Source organism: Talpa occidentalis, unplaced genomic scaffold (assembly GCF_014898055.3).
Source record: "Talpa occidentalis isolate TD23 unplaced genomic scaffold, MPIMG_talOcc4v2.1 talOcc4.11, whole genome shotgun sequence".
Taxonomy (NCBI): domain Eukaryota; kingdom Metazoa; phylum Chordata; class Mammalia; order Eulipotyphla; family Talpidae; genus Talpa; species Talpa occidentalis.
The window spans coordinates 69221886-69236167 of NW_023601104.1; the positions used below are offsets into that span (position 1 = coordinate 69221886).

General features: G+C 34.7%; 1 protein-coding gene across 1 annotated transcript in view; it reads left to right on the plus strand.

Moving 5' to 3' along the window:
* Positions 1-12056, plus strand: part of SLC38A6 (solute carrier family 38 member 6) — a 55095-nt gene extending 43039 nt beyond the window's left edge. The window contains exons 10-16 of the mRNA XM_037503470.2: positions 224-277; positions 1857-1936; positions 2390-2490; positions 8692-8816; positions 10271-10415; positions 10525-10619; positions 10795-12056. Coding sequence (XP_037359367.1) covers positions 224-277; positions 1857-1936; positions 2390-2490; positions 8692-8816; positions 10271-10415; positions 10525-10619; positions 10795-10875 — 681 coding nt within the window. The 3' untranslated portion in view covers positions 10876-12056. The remainder of the gene's footprint in view (positions 1-223; positions 278-1856; positions 1937-2389; positions 2491-8691; positions 8817-10270; positions 10416-10524; positions 10620-10794) is intronic.
* The last annotated feature ends 2226 nt before the right edge of the window (positions 12057-14282 follow it).

Here is a 14282-nt window from a genome sequence, read left to right on the forward strand (position 1 = left end):
CAGTTTATCTTTTTCAGTTTCTTCCTTTTTAAGTTAGAAAGAAAAAATCAGACTAATAGTTCTTTTTCAAATAAAAAAAAAATAGCTATATAGTATTTTGGAACTTTGTTTTAAAATATTTTCATTTGAAAGCTAAGTAGTAATAAAGTCATCATTTTTGTTGATGTATTCTGACTTTTAATGGCTGTTGGTTTCTCTTTTTCTCCTCAATCCTCTTAAACAGATTTCAAATGCAACAGATGATTGTAAACCAAAGCTCTTTCATTTCTCCAAAGAGGTGTGTAAGTTATTAACAGATACTTTTGGTTGATTTTTCACATTTCAAGTTTTAAGAGATTTGTGTAACAGGGTCTCTTAGGTCTTTGTACCTGTAACTAATTAATTTTCATGAAAGTGCTAAGTATAGGGTTGCCTACCAGAAGAATAATATTATTTAACACAGGGTGGCCCATTATGAAACAGCCACTTTTTTTTTTTTTTTTTTTGGCATGCCTTTAAATGGAGCCTGTTTTAAATGGGCCACTGCCTAAAAGAACAGATTTACTGAACGTCTGGTCTGGCCAATAAGGTCCTCTGTGGACACAGACTTCCTGTTGCCCTCTGGACTTGTAAAGCTAAATAGCCAATTATATCAAAACTCCTCCCCTGTGAGTAGAACCTTGGTCTGTAGCTAAACAGCCTCATCATTGGTCCAGCGATTGAGCGCTGCCAATATATCTTCTGGCTGACATTCCAAAGTGGAAATTTATGATGCCTGGAGTGGAGACTCGAAGACCAAGTCCTGTTGCCTCCTTTAAGAGCCTAGGACACGGGACAGGCCCACCATAGCCTCCGAGCATCAGTGGAGGAGACAGGAGTTCCCATCTGGAAAATGTATACTTTACCGTTTGAGAAGAACTCAGTCTTCTCTGTTATTACAAGTTTCTTCATCTATTTGATACTACACTTTTTCCAGATACTGGAACCTCCTCCACACATGTATAACTCTACTAGTGTAGCATTTTATTTTAGGAGACATAATGTCCTAAAATAGGTCTTCACTCATCTGGAGCTTCTTTTCCTGATGAGCCTAAAGTTAATTAAAAAGAAATCTTTTTAGCATATAAAAGAGAAATTAAATCATCCCCATCCATTGTATAAAGACAGGGTTTTTGTTTGTTTGTTCATTTAGATGGTAACATTTGTTTGCTTTGTAACTTTCCCTGGCTCATAAATATTCTTAAAAGAAAGAAAGAAAAAAAACTGATGCTCATGTATTTCAACAGATTTCTAAGAATGTGTTGGTCTATTATAATGCATTATGTTCATGCCCATTGAAAGAGACCTTAGTCAAAGATGATGGTAATACTAAAATGTGATTAATAGTTTCAGTATTCCCTAGGAGTGAATTGGTGAAAGCAGGTTCAAAAGCGTTAACTATTATTGCTGCTTAAGGTAGTAAGAGGTATTTAAGTTTCCCGATGCATACATTAAGAAAGACTAGAAATCATAATAAATTCATTTCTAAATTGTTATTCTTTTTAATCTTGTGTAAATATCATTAATCTTACTTAAATTATTTATCTCTTACCCATATAATGTAGAAGTAGTGACTATAGTACAAGCAACACGGTATGGAAGTCAGCCAAGAAATATTCTGGTGAAAACAGGCAGTCCAGCTATCAGGTTTACTGGTGATCATAATTCTGTCCCTCGTAAGAAAAAACAAGTGCTTATTTTTTAAAGAGATGATTCATAAAAAATGAAATTAATTTAAACTAATTGATTTCCTTTTTTTGAAGAACTAAGTTTATTATCTAATGAAGTCATGGGTTTGAGTAGCATTTAACAATTTCATCTTTTAAAATTTTTTTCAGAGTGCTTATGCCATACCAACCATGGCTTTTTCATTTCTCTGTCATACCTCAATATTGCCCATATACTGTGAACTTCAAAGGTAATGTAGAATTTTGGAGTATTTTAAGTATATTAAGTATGTCTTTTTATTTCTGGCACTTTCAAATTGACTTCTCTGTTATTATTTCTTTCCTCCTGTCACTGGATTCTAAGTGTTAGTTTAAAACAAAACAACTGGGCCTCCCCTGGTGGCGCAGTGGTTGAGCGCTGGGCTGCGAGGCTCTGCAGCACCGGTTCTTTCCCTGGCCGCCGGTGAGGGTCCCACAAAATAAATAAGTAAAATAAAATAAATTTAAAAAAAAAAACTAAGAGTTCATTCTGTCTAAGTTGAGAATGTTTCCCAGAAGTGTAATTTCAAATTCTGGTATATAATTATTAATGTACTAGTTTTCAAATGATTGAGGAATCCTCTTTACCAACTTGGGATGCATTTGTTTCTTTAAATATAATTCATATCACTAATTCACCTTTTGTCATTTTTGTCTTTAATTAGGCCTTCAAAGAAAAGAATGCAAAATGTAACCAATACAGCAATTGCATTAAGTTTTCTCATTTACTTTATATCTGCACTTTTTGGGTACCTCACTTTTTATGGTGAGTATATAATTTAATTATAAATGCCAAAGTAAACTGTTCTATAGCTCATCTCACACGGGAATATGGGTTTTGTTTCTGCCTTTCATTACTAAATCAATTTAAGCATGCATTCAGAATTCAATGTAATACTGTGGTGATTCTCCAGGCTTTGAATAATTGCTTTTCTTTCTCTTTTAAATGTGGATCAAGTTCAAGATTGATAACTTCATATGAAAATCTTAAACATCTAAGTAAAACCCCGGGCTTGGGAACATTATGTCTTTCTACCAGAAAAAATGTGTAGTACTAATTTTATTGTTAACTACTAAGAATTTATATACTAGACTACAGTTCAGCAATTTGTAAGTTTGGGGAAATTGATCATCTTAATTGCAGAAGAGAAGTTGAGAAAGGAAAGGCTTTTACGTTGAACCATAGCTTTTACACTTAGGTGTCAGAGATCTATACCTTCAAAGTTAATTCACATGATTCAGCAGGTGTGCATTCTATTCTGCACCATAATCTTTCTCCTTAGTTTTTAAAAATGATTCTTTAAACTTTTATTTTAAACATAAAATAAAAAATATTCCTTCATTTATTTTTGAAAAATTGTCTACTTGTTTAATTTTGTTTTCTGATTAAAAAAACCTCAAGGGAAACAAAACTTACAAAATCTAGAACAAGAAAAAATGTTTAACTCTTTATTTAATTTGCAAACAAACACAATATAACAAATTATACTCAGTTTGTCAAAATCTTGAATACAATTTTCAGTTCATAACAACTCTCCAAGTAAATGACTATTATTACTTTGATGACACTTAGCTGCTGTGACTGACATGGCATTTCATGGTTGATAGTCTTATGAAGTGTCAGATTTTTAGACATCTGTGATGACTTGAAGTGGTGTTTTGCTTATCACCCAGAGTTTTTCCAAGTCTAACAAGTTTTGGACAAGTGTTTACTTGCATAGCTACCTTCCCTCAACCTGGCAAAAGAAGACTATAGCAGCAACATGGATGGCGCTGGAAGGGATCATGCTCAGCGAAATAAGCCAGAAAGAAAAAGAAAAATACCGGATGGTCTCACTCATAGCAGGAATCTAGAAAACTTAAATAAGGGACCAGGAAAAAGAATAACTATAAGAAAGTAAAAATCAAAATCAACAAACAACTATGAACCAGACACACTCTATGGTGGGTGGGGGGCGGGGAGGGGAGGGGCTGGGGTCAAAATAAGGGGGTCGCAATTGTATGGGGAATATAAAAAGAAAAAAAAAGAAAAAAAAGAAATCTATAATTCAATACAATAAGTATTTTGGTTAAAACAATACAGAAATTTTTTATTTTAGTTAATGATAAATTAGCTTATAGTTTATAAAAAAAAGGACTATAGTTTTGAAATTTCAGCAAATCTAGTTCAAATAGCTCTAGAGCTATTCTAATTAGGTATGGACCTTAGCGAAGATACATCTCTTGTAGTATTCACCTCCTAACCTGTAACATGGGGATAATTACAAAAAGTTGTATTTGGAAGGAAGACAGTATATGGTGGTTGTCTTCCACAAAGGAGTACTACTGCTGGTGGTGTGTTACTATCATTATTATCACTATTAATGTGATTATTGCACGATTTCTGGTGCTATTTTTCAGCACTCTCCTTATCTTCTTTCTCTTTTATGAGATTTACTTTAGATATGGTAACATTTTTGTATATGCTGTGAGTATGGCCTTAGCGTTTTCATTGTGTAAGAAAATTGTAATTATTCAGTTTAAAGGTCATCCATTAATCTAATTCTGTTCTTGCCTTTTAATACTGATAGGCTAAGAGTGGTAGAGCTTTGTATACATCATCAAGAAAAACATTATTTCCAACATGCGTATGGTACCTTTTTGGACATACTTTAAAGAAAGTTAAAACAAATTGTTAAACTTTTTTGATCACCACCTACGAAAAAATGTTCCTGAAATATATATTTAGTTTTTAGGCTTGTTAGTTTTGGTGTAGACTTGAACTCAGTAAGACTTTCCTGTATGAATTCTGTTTACTGTTGGGACTCAGCAGAAGCTTTGCAGAATAGCTGTGTATCTCTCTAAATTAAAATTGTTCACCTGGCTGAAATACTATTATAATTATTATAATTAGGAGATTTTCAACATTGATAAAAGCTCCCCTCACAAAAGAGCCTCCTACTCTTCCTTATGTTTCAGAAATCTCAAATGATAAACCAGTCTTCAGGGTAGCTGAGAGATAGCTACATGAATTAATATGAGGTGCTTCACCTGTATTAAATTATAGAGAACATTTGATTGAAAGGGAAGTAGAGATCACTGAATGCTAATACATTTATTGAGCTAACATTTATTATATAGGTGCAAAATATTTTACATACATTTCCTCACTTGATTCTTACAACTTTGTGTATAGGTCCATATATGTGGCATTATCTGGCCATATATCTCCAGTTAATGAATAATGAGTGAAAATTTGAATCTAATTTTATCTGTCTCCAAAATCAGTTCCTTTATTACTCTGTTTCCTCTTCAGGAATTGTGCCACACAACTCATATTTACTTCATTCCAAGATTTTGTCAAAGTGAATTTTTTGAAAAATCTGACTCTCAAGTTCTGACGTATCTGTGTATTTGTCATACATCCATCTATCCATGATATACCTACTTACCAATCATTGATTGACCACAGAGACTAAGCATTTTCATAATGTGAATGAAACATTTCTTGCACTGATTTTTCTTTCTTTTTTTTTTTTTTTGCACCCACTGTTGTTTTATTTTTAATTAAAAAAAATTTTTTTAAAACATCCTTGTTTATTCACAATATAGAATTTCTCCCCTCAGGCATAGCCACCATAGTTTTCCCACCACCAAAGCACCCATAATTCTCCATCATAGTCCATTGTGCTTTCCTCCCCACTCTGTCTTCTATTCTTCCCTGTCCCCTCTCCCTCCCTTCCAGGATCTCATATCTATGGTCAGCTTTCAAGGGTTGATCTTAGTTTGTTTTTGTCTGATCCTTTGATTTCTCTAGTGTCCACTTGTAAGTGAAACTATCCAGTATTTATCTTTCTCCTCCTGGATCACTTCACTTAGAATAATCCCTTCCAGTTCCATCCATGTTGCTATAAATGTCATGAGTTTTTCTATTTTTATCACTGAGTAGTATTTCATTGTGCATATATCCCACATCTTATTATAAACTCATCTGTTCTGGGCATTTAGGTTGTTTCCATTTGATTTTCAAATTAAGTTGTTGTGTCTGAATTAATCCTTCCCCACCAAAGCTAATTTTTCAGATTTGTCCTAATTTTATATAATGGAAAAATAAACATTTAAGAAAAGCCACATAGTAGAGAGGTAGGCAGGTGATAGAGACTGACAGATAGATAGATACATAGATATAAAAGTAATTCCTTCTTGTTTTGTAATCATATCCAAGGTAAACCTTTTATGATGTATTTCTAGTGTCTCAGCTGTAGCTCTGTGTCTTATGAAAAGAAATTGCTTATAGGATCTGAGACCTTATCAAAAGGGCTTGCATTAAGACCTTCAACTTGGGCCTCCCTTGGTGGCGCAGCTGTTGAGTGCTGGGCCGCGAAGCTTCCCGTAGCCTCTGCAGCGCCAGTTTGATCCCCAGCTGCTGGGCAAGGGTCCCACATGGCATGCAGACCTCTCCTGCCGCCCGCTGCTACCCTCAGCAGTGTATTTCTTTGGTCTGTCTGTTCTGCTTCCTGCTCTGGCTCTGGTGAATTCTCTCACCCTCCCGTGCTTCTGACTGTACCCAGTGCTTGTATAAATAAATAAATAAATCTTTTTTTTTTAAAAAAACTTAACTTATAGATGAGCAATTAAAGCTCAGAAAGGTGAAGCAGACAGTCACACAATTAGTGACAGGTCTCTTGATTAATCCAGTGATTTTTCTGCTATCTATGGTAATCTTTATAAACTTTATTCTTTATATAATAAATGTTAGCTCAAATATAATAAATGTTAGCTCAAATAGGACAGACAACCTCCTGATTTCAGTGACATATATAACTTGCAGAGATCACCACCATGTCCTTACTATGATTTGTAGAGATTTGTCTGAATCCAGAGAAGTGTGTGGTACTGTTACCACATGTGAATGTATGTTGTATTTCATCTCTTACCATATGCTAAGGCTCAACTAAGAGTGAGAACACAGATTTAGCTGGTTCAGAAGAAAGGTTTTCATTCTGGAAAAGTAGAACATGAACATATGTAACATGTAGTTTGAATTTGCAATAGTTCTTCAGGCTTCTGGAATTGCTTTGGGATCCTCTTACCCGGTGTTCCCAAGGCATAGTTAATATCTAAATTTTGTCATATTATAGGGACCTATAAGTATGTGTCTAGATTAATAATATTGACTCTGATTACAGAGGTTAAAGCATTATAAGGTTAGAGAAAGTGTTCTCTGGTGAGCAAGGTCAGTACCCAAATGTTGCATAATATCCAGACCATTTTAAAAGTCTACAAGGTTGTTAAGCAATAAGTGTTAATAGCTCGATTTTATGATTCAGAAAATGGAAATAAAATAGTTTGCCATATTTCTCCAAAGACTCACAAGTATCTCACAGATTTAGAAATAGAATCCAGATTTGCTGGCTCTTCTTAATCTTGTACTTAGTCTATTAGTCCCATATTGCATAAAGTATGTCTTTGATACTTTAGACAATTTGTTTCTCTCCCATTTCCTTTATCACGAGTGTGGTTCAGATTCTCATTAACCCTCAGTGATCATGGCAGTAAACTTCTAACTATGATCCCTGTTTTGGGTTTCTTATTCTGCCAGTATTTCTTCCTGCTCAGTTCAGACCATAATACACTATTCTTTATAAGTCATTGCAACTCTGTGGCCAACCAGGTTGAGTCTACACCCAACAAAGAACTGTTGCTGGGTCTTAAGTATTTCCAGCATGTCACCCACTACTGTCTTGGCTTTGTAGCACACTGTATTTCAGTCACTGTAGTCCGACTGCACTGCTCCTTTTCTTAGATGTGCATTCCCTTTGCTGCTCGTAGCTTCTGCTTGTGCTGATCTTTGTTCCTAGAAAGGATCTCTTTCCCACATCTTTGAATGCCAGCACACATATACTAACTCCCTTAATGCTCTCAGTAATTCTACAGGTCAATATATTATAGTCTCCATTTTACAGGTATAAGAACTGAGAGAATCAGAGGATTTAAGTTGCTAGTAAGTAGTGGGGTTTGAACATTTGTCTTGTGGCCCCGGAGTTCAAGCATCTCTACCAAACTGCTGCTCATTATATCATGATGCCTTTCCCTCCAGTCTCCTGGATTTCCTTCTTACTCATCTTTGTTTAGTCCTCTGCTACTGATGTGTATATATCCATCTTACCTCCCCTTTGAATTTTAATATCCTTGAAAACAGAGATGTTTGATTGTTTTTTTTTATCCAAAGCATATTTTCTATAATGTATATGCTTAAATTTAAAAAAAAAAATCACCATTCTTATCTTCCCCTATAAGACAGTGACATAGAGTGTTCTTGAGCTCCCCCACTCATCTGCTGTCAGGTGGAGATGACATTGTGAAAATGGAAGAACACCATGGGGCATATATAGATTCTGTCACTGACTGTCACACTGTCATTTCCCTAAGGCTACATTCTCTTTTTATGAAAGATGAATCTACCCATGAAATGTTGATGAAGCAGGTAACATACGCAAAACTATGAGATTCTAAAAAACATTGTAGTATTGAGGAAAAGGTATTGGTTGGCACCGAAAAAATGTGGGTCTATGACTGTGCCAGCTCTGCCCCATTGTGTTGTGTGATCTTAGGCAAGTCAATTAATATTTTTTTTAGTTTTGCTGCCTGTCTTGTTACCATGAGGCCAAATTCAGTAGTATGTGAGAAAGCACTTTACAAAACAACATAAGTGTTGCTCAGAATCTTCAGATTATGGAAAAGTTGTAATGAGAACTTTTATTCATTGTCCAGTGCTGGTATAATTCATTGAAAGAAAAGATTATAGCTTTCCAGGAGATACTAACTAATGTCTCTGTGTTTCATAGATAGGGAAAAAGGACAGGGATGGATTTGATACAGAGAATTCAAAATCTGTTAAGATCCATTTGTGCAAAGGAAAATAATTTTGTTGTTATTGACATCTTAGTAGTTTATAATATGATCCTTATTATTTTTTTTTTTACAGACAAAGTGGCGTCAGAATTACTACAAGGTTATAGTAAATACTTGCCACATGATGTTGTTGTCATGACTGTGAAGCTATGCATACTATTTGCTGTGCTTCTGACAGTCCCTCTAATCCACTTCCCTGTAAGTACTCTTAAAGGTTTTGTTGCTCAGTGTAGTGGCTCCCTAATATGGCAACACTAATTCTTTGCAGACTAGAGCGTTTGAAACACATCTAGTCTTGTATATCTTATTCATTTGTCAAGTAATTGATCAAAGAGCTCATACTTGCATATGGCCCCATGAAAGCACAAAAATAACAGGGAACCACTAAGCTAATTTGTGCTTTTTGAGATTTAGTTTAGATTTATGCTCTCCCACAGCATTGTTTCCAATTTAGAGACTACAGTTCTTCTAAAGTTTTGGGGTTTTTTCCCCCTTTAATTCTGTATTCTGTTTTCAAAAGAATGTGCATGAAGAGGAAAAAGTCAGGTCAGCAAAAATAAGCTCCTTCTGGTGTATTGTAAATTTATTTTCACAAGACATTCTAGTTTTTAAGCACAGTCAAAATATTTTATTTGCTCTGGAATTATAATTTAAGGGGCAGAACAGATTTTCATTCTGCATGTAGTTGCTCTTCATAATAATCTTAAGAATTTTTGAGAAATTGTGAACAAAAGCTTTGGGTATAAATGCTTCTTCGTGGCTGTCTTGAATCCCTCCCTAACCAGTGAGTTTGTAAAGAATTGGGCCTGCAGAGAAAGATTAATAACTGATGGTGTCACTAATATTTGGAATATGAAGTAACTAAATTAACAGTCAGATAAAGACCAGCTCAAAAGCTAATCTTTGATAGCTGACTCCAGAACTGAAGCCCCAAGGGGAAGGGGCAGGGGAGGGGAAGAATGAAGAGGGAGGAAAGCACAAGGGTCTGTGGTGGTGAATATGGGTGAGTTGGTGCTGGTTACACTATGGTAGTAATACCTGATGGGGGAACTTCAATATCACCTCAGTTATAAATAAATAAATAAGAGAATTGGGCCTTAAAATATTTTACCTCTTCACTGGGTGGACTGTAGCTCCAGGAGTGCAGTGGGGGCTCAATCAATGTTTGTGGGATGTGACTGCCTGCCGCCCACATTAGCAGTGCAAGTGTCATGAACTAGTTTTCATATTTACATGCAGTGAAGCAGATAATATAAAATCAAATGATAAATGTTATTTCTTTACATGGCATGATTTATTTTTCTATTAAACTTTTTATTCTATCTGTTGAATTTAATGAAATGATTCACTGAGATTTCATCACAAAGTGTTATTGTTGGTAATTCTGAAAATTATGCAACCAAAACAAATTGCATGTGAAAGTTTTTTTCTGGAATTAAAGCAAAATACATTTTATGAAGCACACACAGAAAGATACATTTCTTTGCTTATGTATGATAAAAATGATAGAAGTTTATGCTGTATTTTTGGAATCTCAGTAGTTTAGGGGGCAAGAATATAATGGTGACTAACAGTACATGTATTTTCTACCCAAGTGTTTTGACTTTAACAGTTCCTCCTTGATTGAAGCTGTTTCTTTTTCTATTATACAGGCAAGGAAAGCGTTAATGATGATGTTTTTCTCCAATTTTCCATTCTCGTGGCTTCACCACACTGTGGTCACTCTAGCACTCAACATTATCATTGTTTTACTTGCTATTTATGTTCCTGACATTAGGAATGTATTTGGTGTAGTGGGTAAGTTTTCTATTTCAAATGGTCTTTATGATAAAATGGATAAAATTGTTGTCCAGTCTCATGTCTGAATCTGATAGCCTTCTCTCTCTTTCTTCCCTCCTTCTGAAAGGTTCCAGCACATCAACATGTTTGATTTTTGTATTCCCTGGACTATTTTATCTTAAACTTAGCAGAGAGGATTTTTTGTCATGGAAAAAGTTTGGGGTAGGTTAGGTTTTGTTTTTTAAGAATTCTAAGAAAGAATTTGTAATTTTGTAATAAAGTATTTTATCTATATCAAGGAAATTAAAGTACTTTGGGTTACACTGTACATTATTAGAAAAGGTTGAGGTTTAAGAAGAATTTTAATTGTTCTTTATCTTTTTCCTTATTTTGACAGGCTTGTGTTTTGCTCATCTTTGGAATTGTGGTTGGAATTTTTAGTTTAGCACTCATCATTTTTGATTGGATTAATAAATGAAGATATATTTTCCCACCTATTATGAGGACTAATTTACTTCCATTGCAAAAAGGAATAAGTCTGGAAGGTACATGAGATAAATTTTCTTTGTATCATTAATATTTTTGTAAACATTGTTAACAGAAAAGTGGAACAAAATGGGAGTAGGGAAGGGAAGGGGACATATAGCTGCTTTAACCGAAATAAGAAACAAACTCATTGTATTCAAATATAGTAGGTCAATCTTTTTGATGTTGTTGTTTTTAAATTAATAGGCTTTATTTTTTAGGGTAGTTTTAATGATTACAGAAATATTTAGGAGGAATGCAGAAAGTCCTCTTAGACAATGCAGACATTGACAACCACTGATCTTTTTACTTTATCCACAAAAACTGTGAACCTTTCCCTACGAGCCTTTTCAGAATGTCATATATTTGGACTCATTATCTCAGCTTTCAGACTGGCCTCCCTCCTTAGCAATATGCAGTTAAATTTCTATGTCTTTTCGTAACTTGTTGCTTGTTTCTGTTTATCATTGAATTCCATTGTGTGAATGTACTGTATCCATTCATCCATTTATTATTTTGGCAGTTATAAATAAAATCATAAACATAAAACAAAAATAAACTATAACACTATAGACATTTGCATGAAGTTTTAAGCTTATTTGGGTTAATACCAAAAAGCACAATTGCTGCACCGTATGGTAAGAATATGTTTAGTTTTGTAAGAAACTGCCAAACTGCTTTCCAAAGTGGCTGTAACATTTTGCATTCCTGCCAACAATGAATAAGAGTTCCTGTTGTTCCACGTCCTCATCAGCATTTGGTGTTGTCAGTGTTTTGGATTTTCTCCATTCTAGTAAAGGTATAGTTATACTTCATTGTTATTTTAATTTAAATTTCCCTAATGGCATATGATTTTGAGCATCTTTTCATGTGTTTATGTACCTTCTGTTTGTTTTCTTTGGTGAGGTTCAGATCTTTTGCCTGTTTTTTAATTAGTTTGTTTTCTCATTCCTGAGTTTTAAGATTCTTCGAATATTTTAGATACTAGTACTTTATCAGATATGTATTCTCCTAGTCTGTGGCTTGTCTTCTCATTTGCTTAAAAGTATCTTTGGCCGAGCCAAAGTTTTTAATGTTATTAAATATATTGACTCAATCTTTTGTTTGTTTTTTAAGAAAGCAGTATATTAAAGTTTATATACAAAATTGAATCTTGTGGGTTAATGTTGTCAACATTAATCACTAATAACAAAACTGTGGGATTATTCCATTTTATTTGGCCCTGACTCTAAATCCCTTCTAAAGAACTTTCCTGATTTTCCTCTGTTGTTCATTATGAGATAGAGCTATTATGATTGGCTGTGGATTTGAAAGTTCTCTGAACTTTTGCAGCTTGTCACTAAAACATGTGCTTTTCTACTTGGCAAGCAGAGACAAATATTGATAATTTATATCATATTTTGTTTGGAGGTTATAAATCATTCCAGTCTTTCCATTGATTGTGGCTTGTTTCTGTTTGGAAATCAGAAACTAGGGCTCTCCTCCACTTGAGGATTCTATGTGCAGAGCATCTTTTCCATAGCCTACCAGAGCCAGGGTGTATCAGTAAAAATGTAATCCTACCCTGGTGCATATGTAAAGCAGGGAACCACATGCAAAGTGTCACTTTGCATGTATGGAAATACACACCTTTGCAGGTACCACCTTGCTTCTCACTTGGGAAATGGGCTGAAAAATTGACAACTAAGTTTTTCTTTTGAATAAAGACAATTTGGCAACTTGAGATCAACATGCTATAATGGAAAAAGGTCCAGTTTTGGAGTTAGAGAGACTGAGATTCAGATCTCAGTGAATTTAGGCAAACTACTTAACCTCTCTAAGCCTTCACTTTCACATAGGTATTAAATGGAATTAATACCAATTATACAAGGTTGTGTTGAGAGGATTAAATGACCTTGTATAAATTAGGTACAGACCCAAACAGGCTATCTTAATAGATTAGGAATAGTTATTTATCACTATTCTTTCATCTGAACCAGTAAAATGAATTTGCTTTCAATCAGAAACGTGAAAACACATGTTGAATTTTTTCATATTGCATCTTGCTCAATTTATATATTTAAAATCTTTCTTTAGCCTTCACTTAGAGGCGAACTGGTCCCATGTGCACTGATTTTAGTGCTTTCTCATAGTTCTACGCCAGTTGTACTCTATTAATACCTTCCTGGAACTGGGCACTTAGCATAGTCCCAGGGGCATAGCCAGGCATGGCTCGCATATGACTTCAGGTCAGCCAGAGCCCATCAGTCTGATAAGCTAATTCTTGTACTCTCTTTTTCTGCTTATGAAATTATAGATCGAAGTACAAATAGGTGTTCAGCTGCTTAAATGAATCTAACTCCAGGAATACCAAAATAACCATAAGCGCAACAGATGCAAGGATGCCCCTGGGGCAGATGTTAAGTGTGATGACAGCTGGGCATCAATTAATACATTTGTTACCTGCTCACAGGATAGGATCATAGAAGGTTTGGAAAAGGGACAAGTAACCTATTCAACAATCTGTACAAAACTTAGTAAATATCAAGAGGAATCATTTGTGAAGGTGTTTATTTCCGTTTTACTTTAATATCCTGCCTTATCTAGTTGCCTGTTTGGAGACCAAACTTTCTGTGAGTTTGGAAGAAGCTAATAAGATGGCTGCTGAAAGCAGTGCCCTCTTTACCAGGATTATCAAAAAAACAAAACAAAACAAAAAAACATGTTCAAGTACTCCTCAGCATTTTTCTTGAGAAATTTAGGCCTCCTCATAATGGGCTTAATGTTCATAATTTATTAGGTAATAACTATTTAAAATAAAACTAAGTAAAGCACAAAGTATATACTTTTCTAACACTTGGAGACTTGTTTGCTAAATTAAAGGACGAAGTGCTGAGAATATAAATTACTTTCATATGTTGAGGGTGAATGTTTAAATTGTACTTTTTTAAAAATGTAATGTTTACTCATGAGCTTAGCATTTAAATAGTTAAAACAAGCCTTTGAAGTTAACACTCCATTAAGATGAATGGGGGTAATTCACACCTCTGCTGGTGCTGTATTATTTCAGTCTGGCTGTGGAGAAAACAAGACAGCAATAGGTTGATTTACTGTGTGAAGGCCCTTTAAACACCCAAGGCCTGGAAATCTTTCTTTTTTTCCATTTTCTACCTCGAAGGAAAGTCCGAAATTTAGTACAACCTAGGTATAGAACTGAAGTCTTGAAGGCAGAGTCCTGAGTCTAGATTCTCTATTCTCTGGCGGTTTCCATCTGACATTTGATGGGTAGCACACAATCAAACCTGCCCAACCTCTCTGTCTTTGTTTGCTCCTGTAGCCTCTTCTTACCATGGCATCTTTATGATAAATTCACTGATAAAA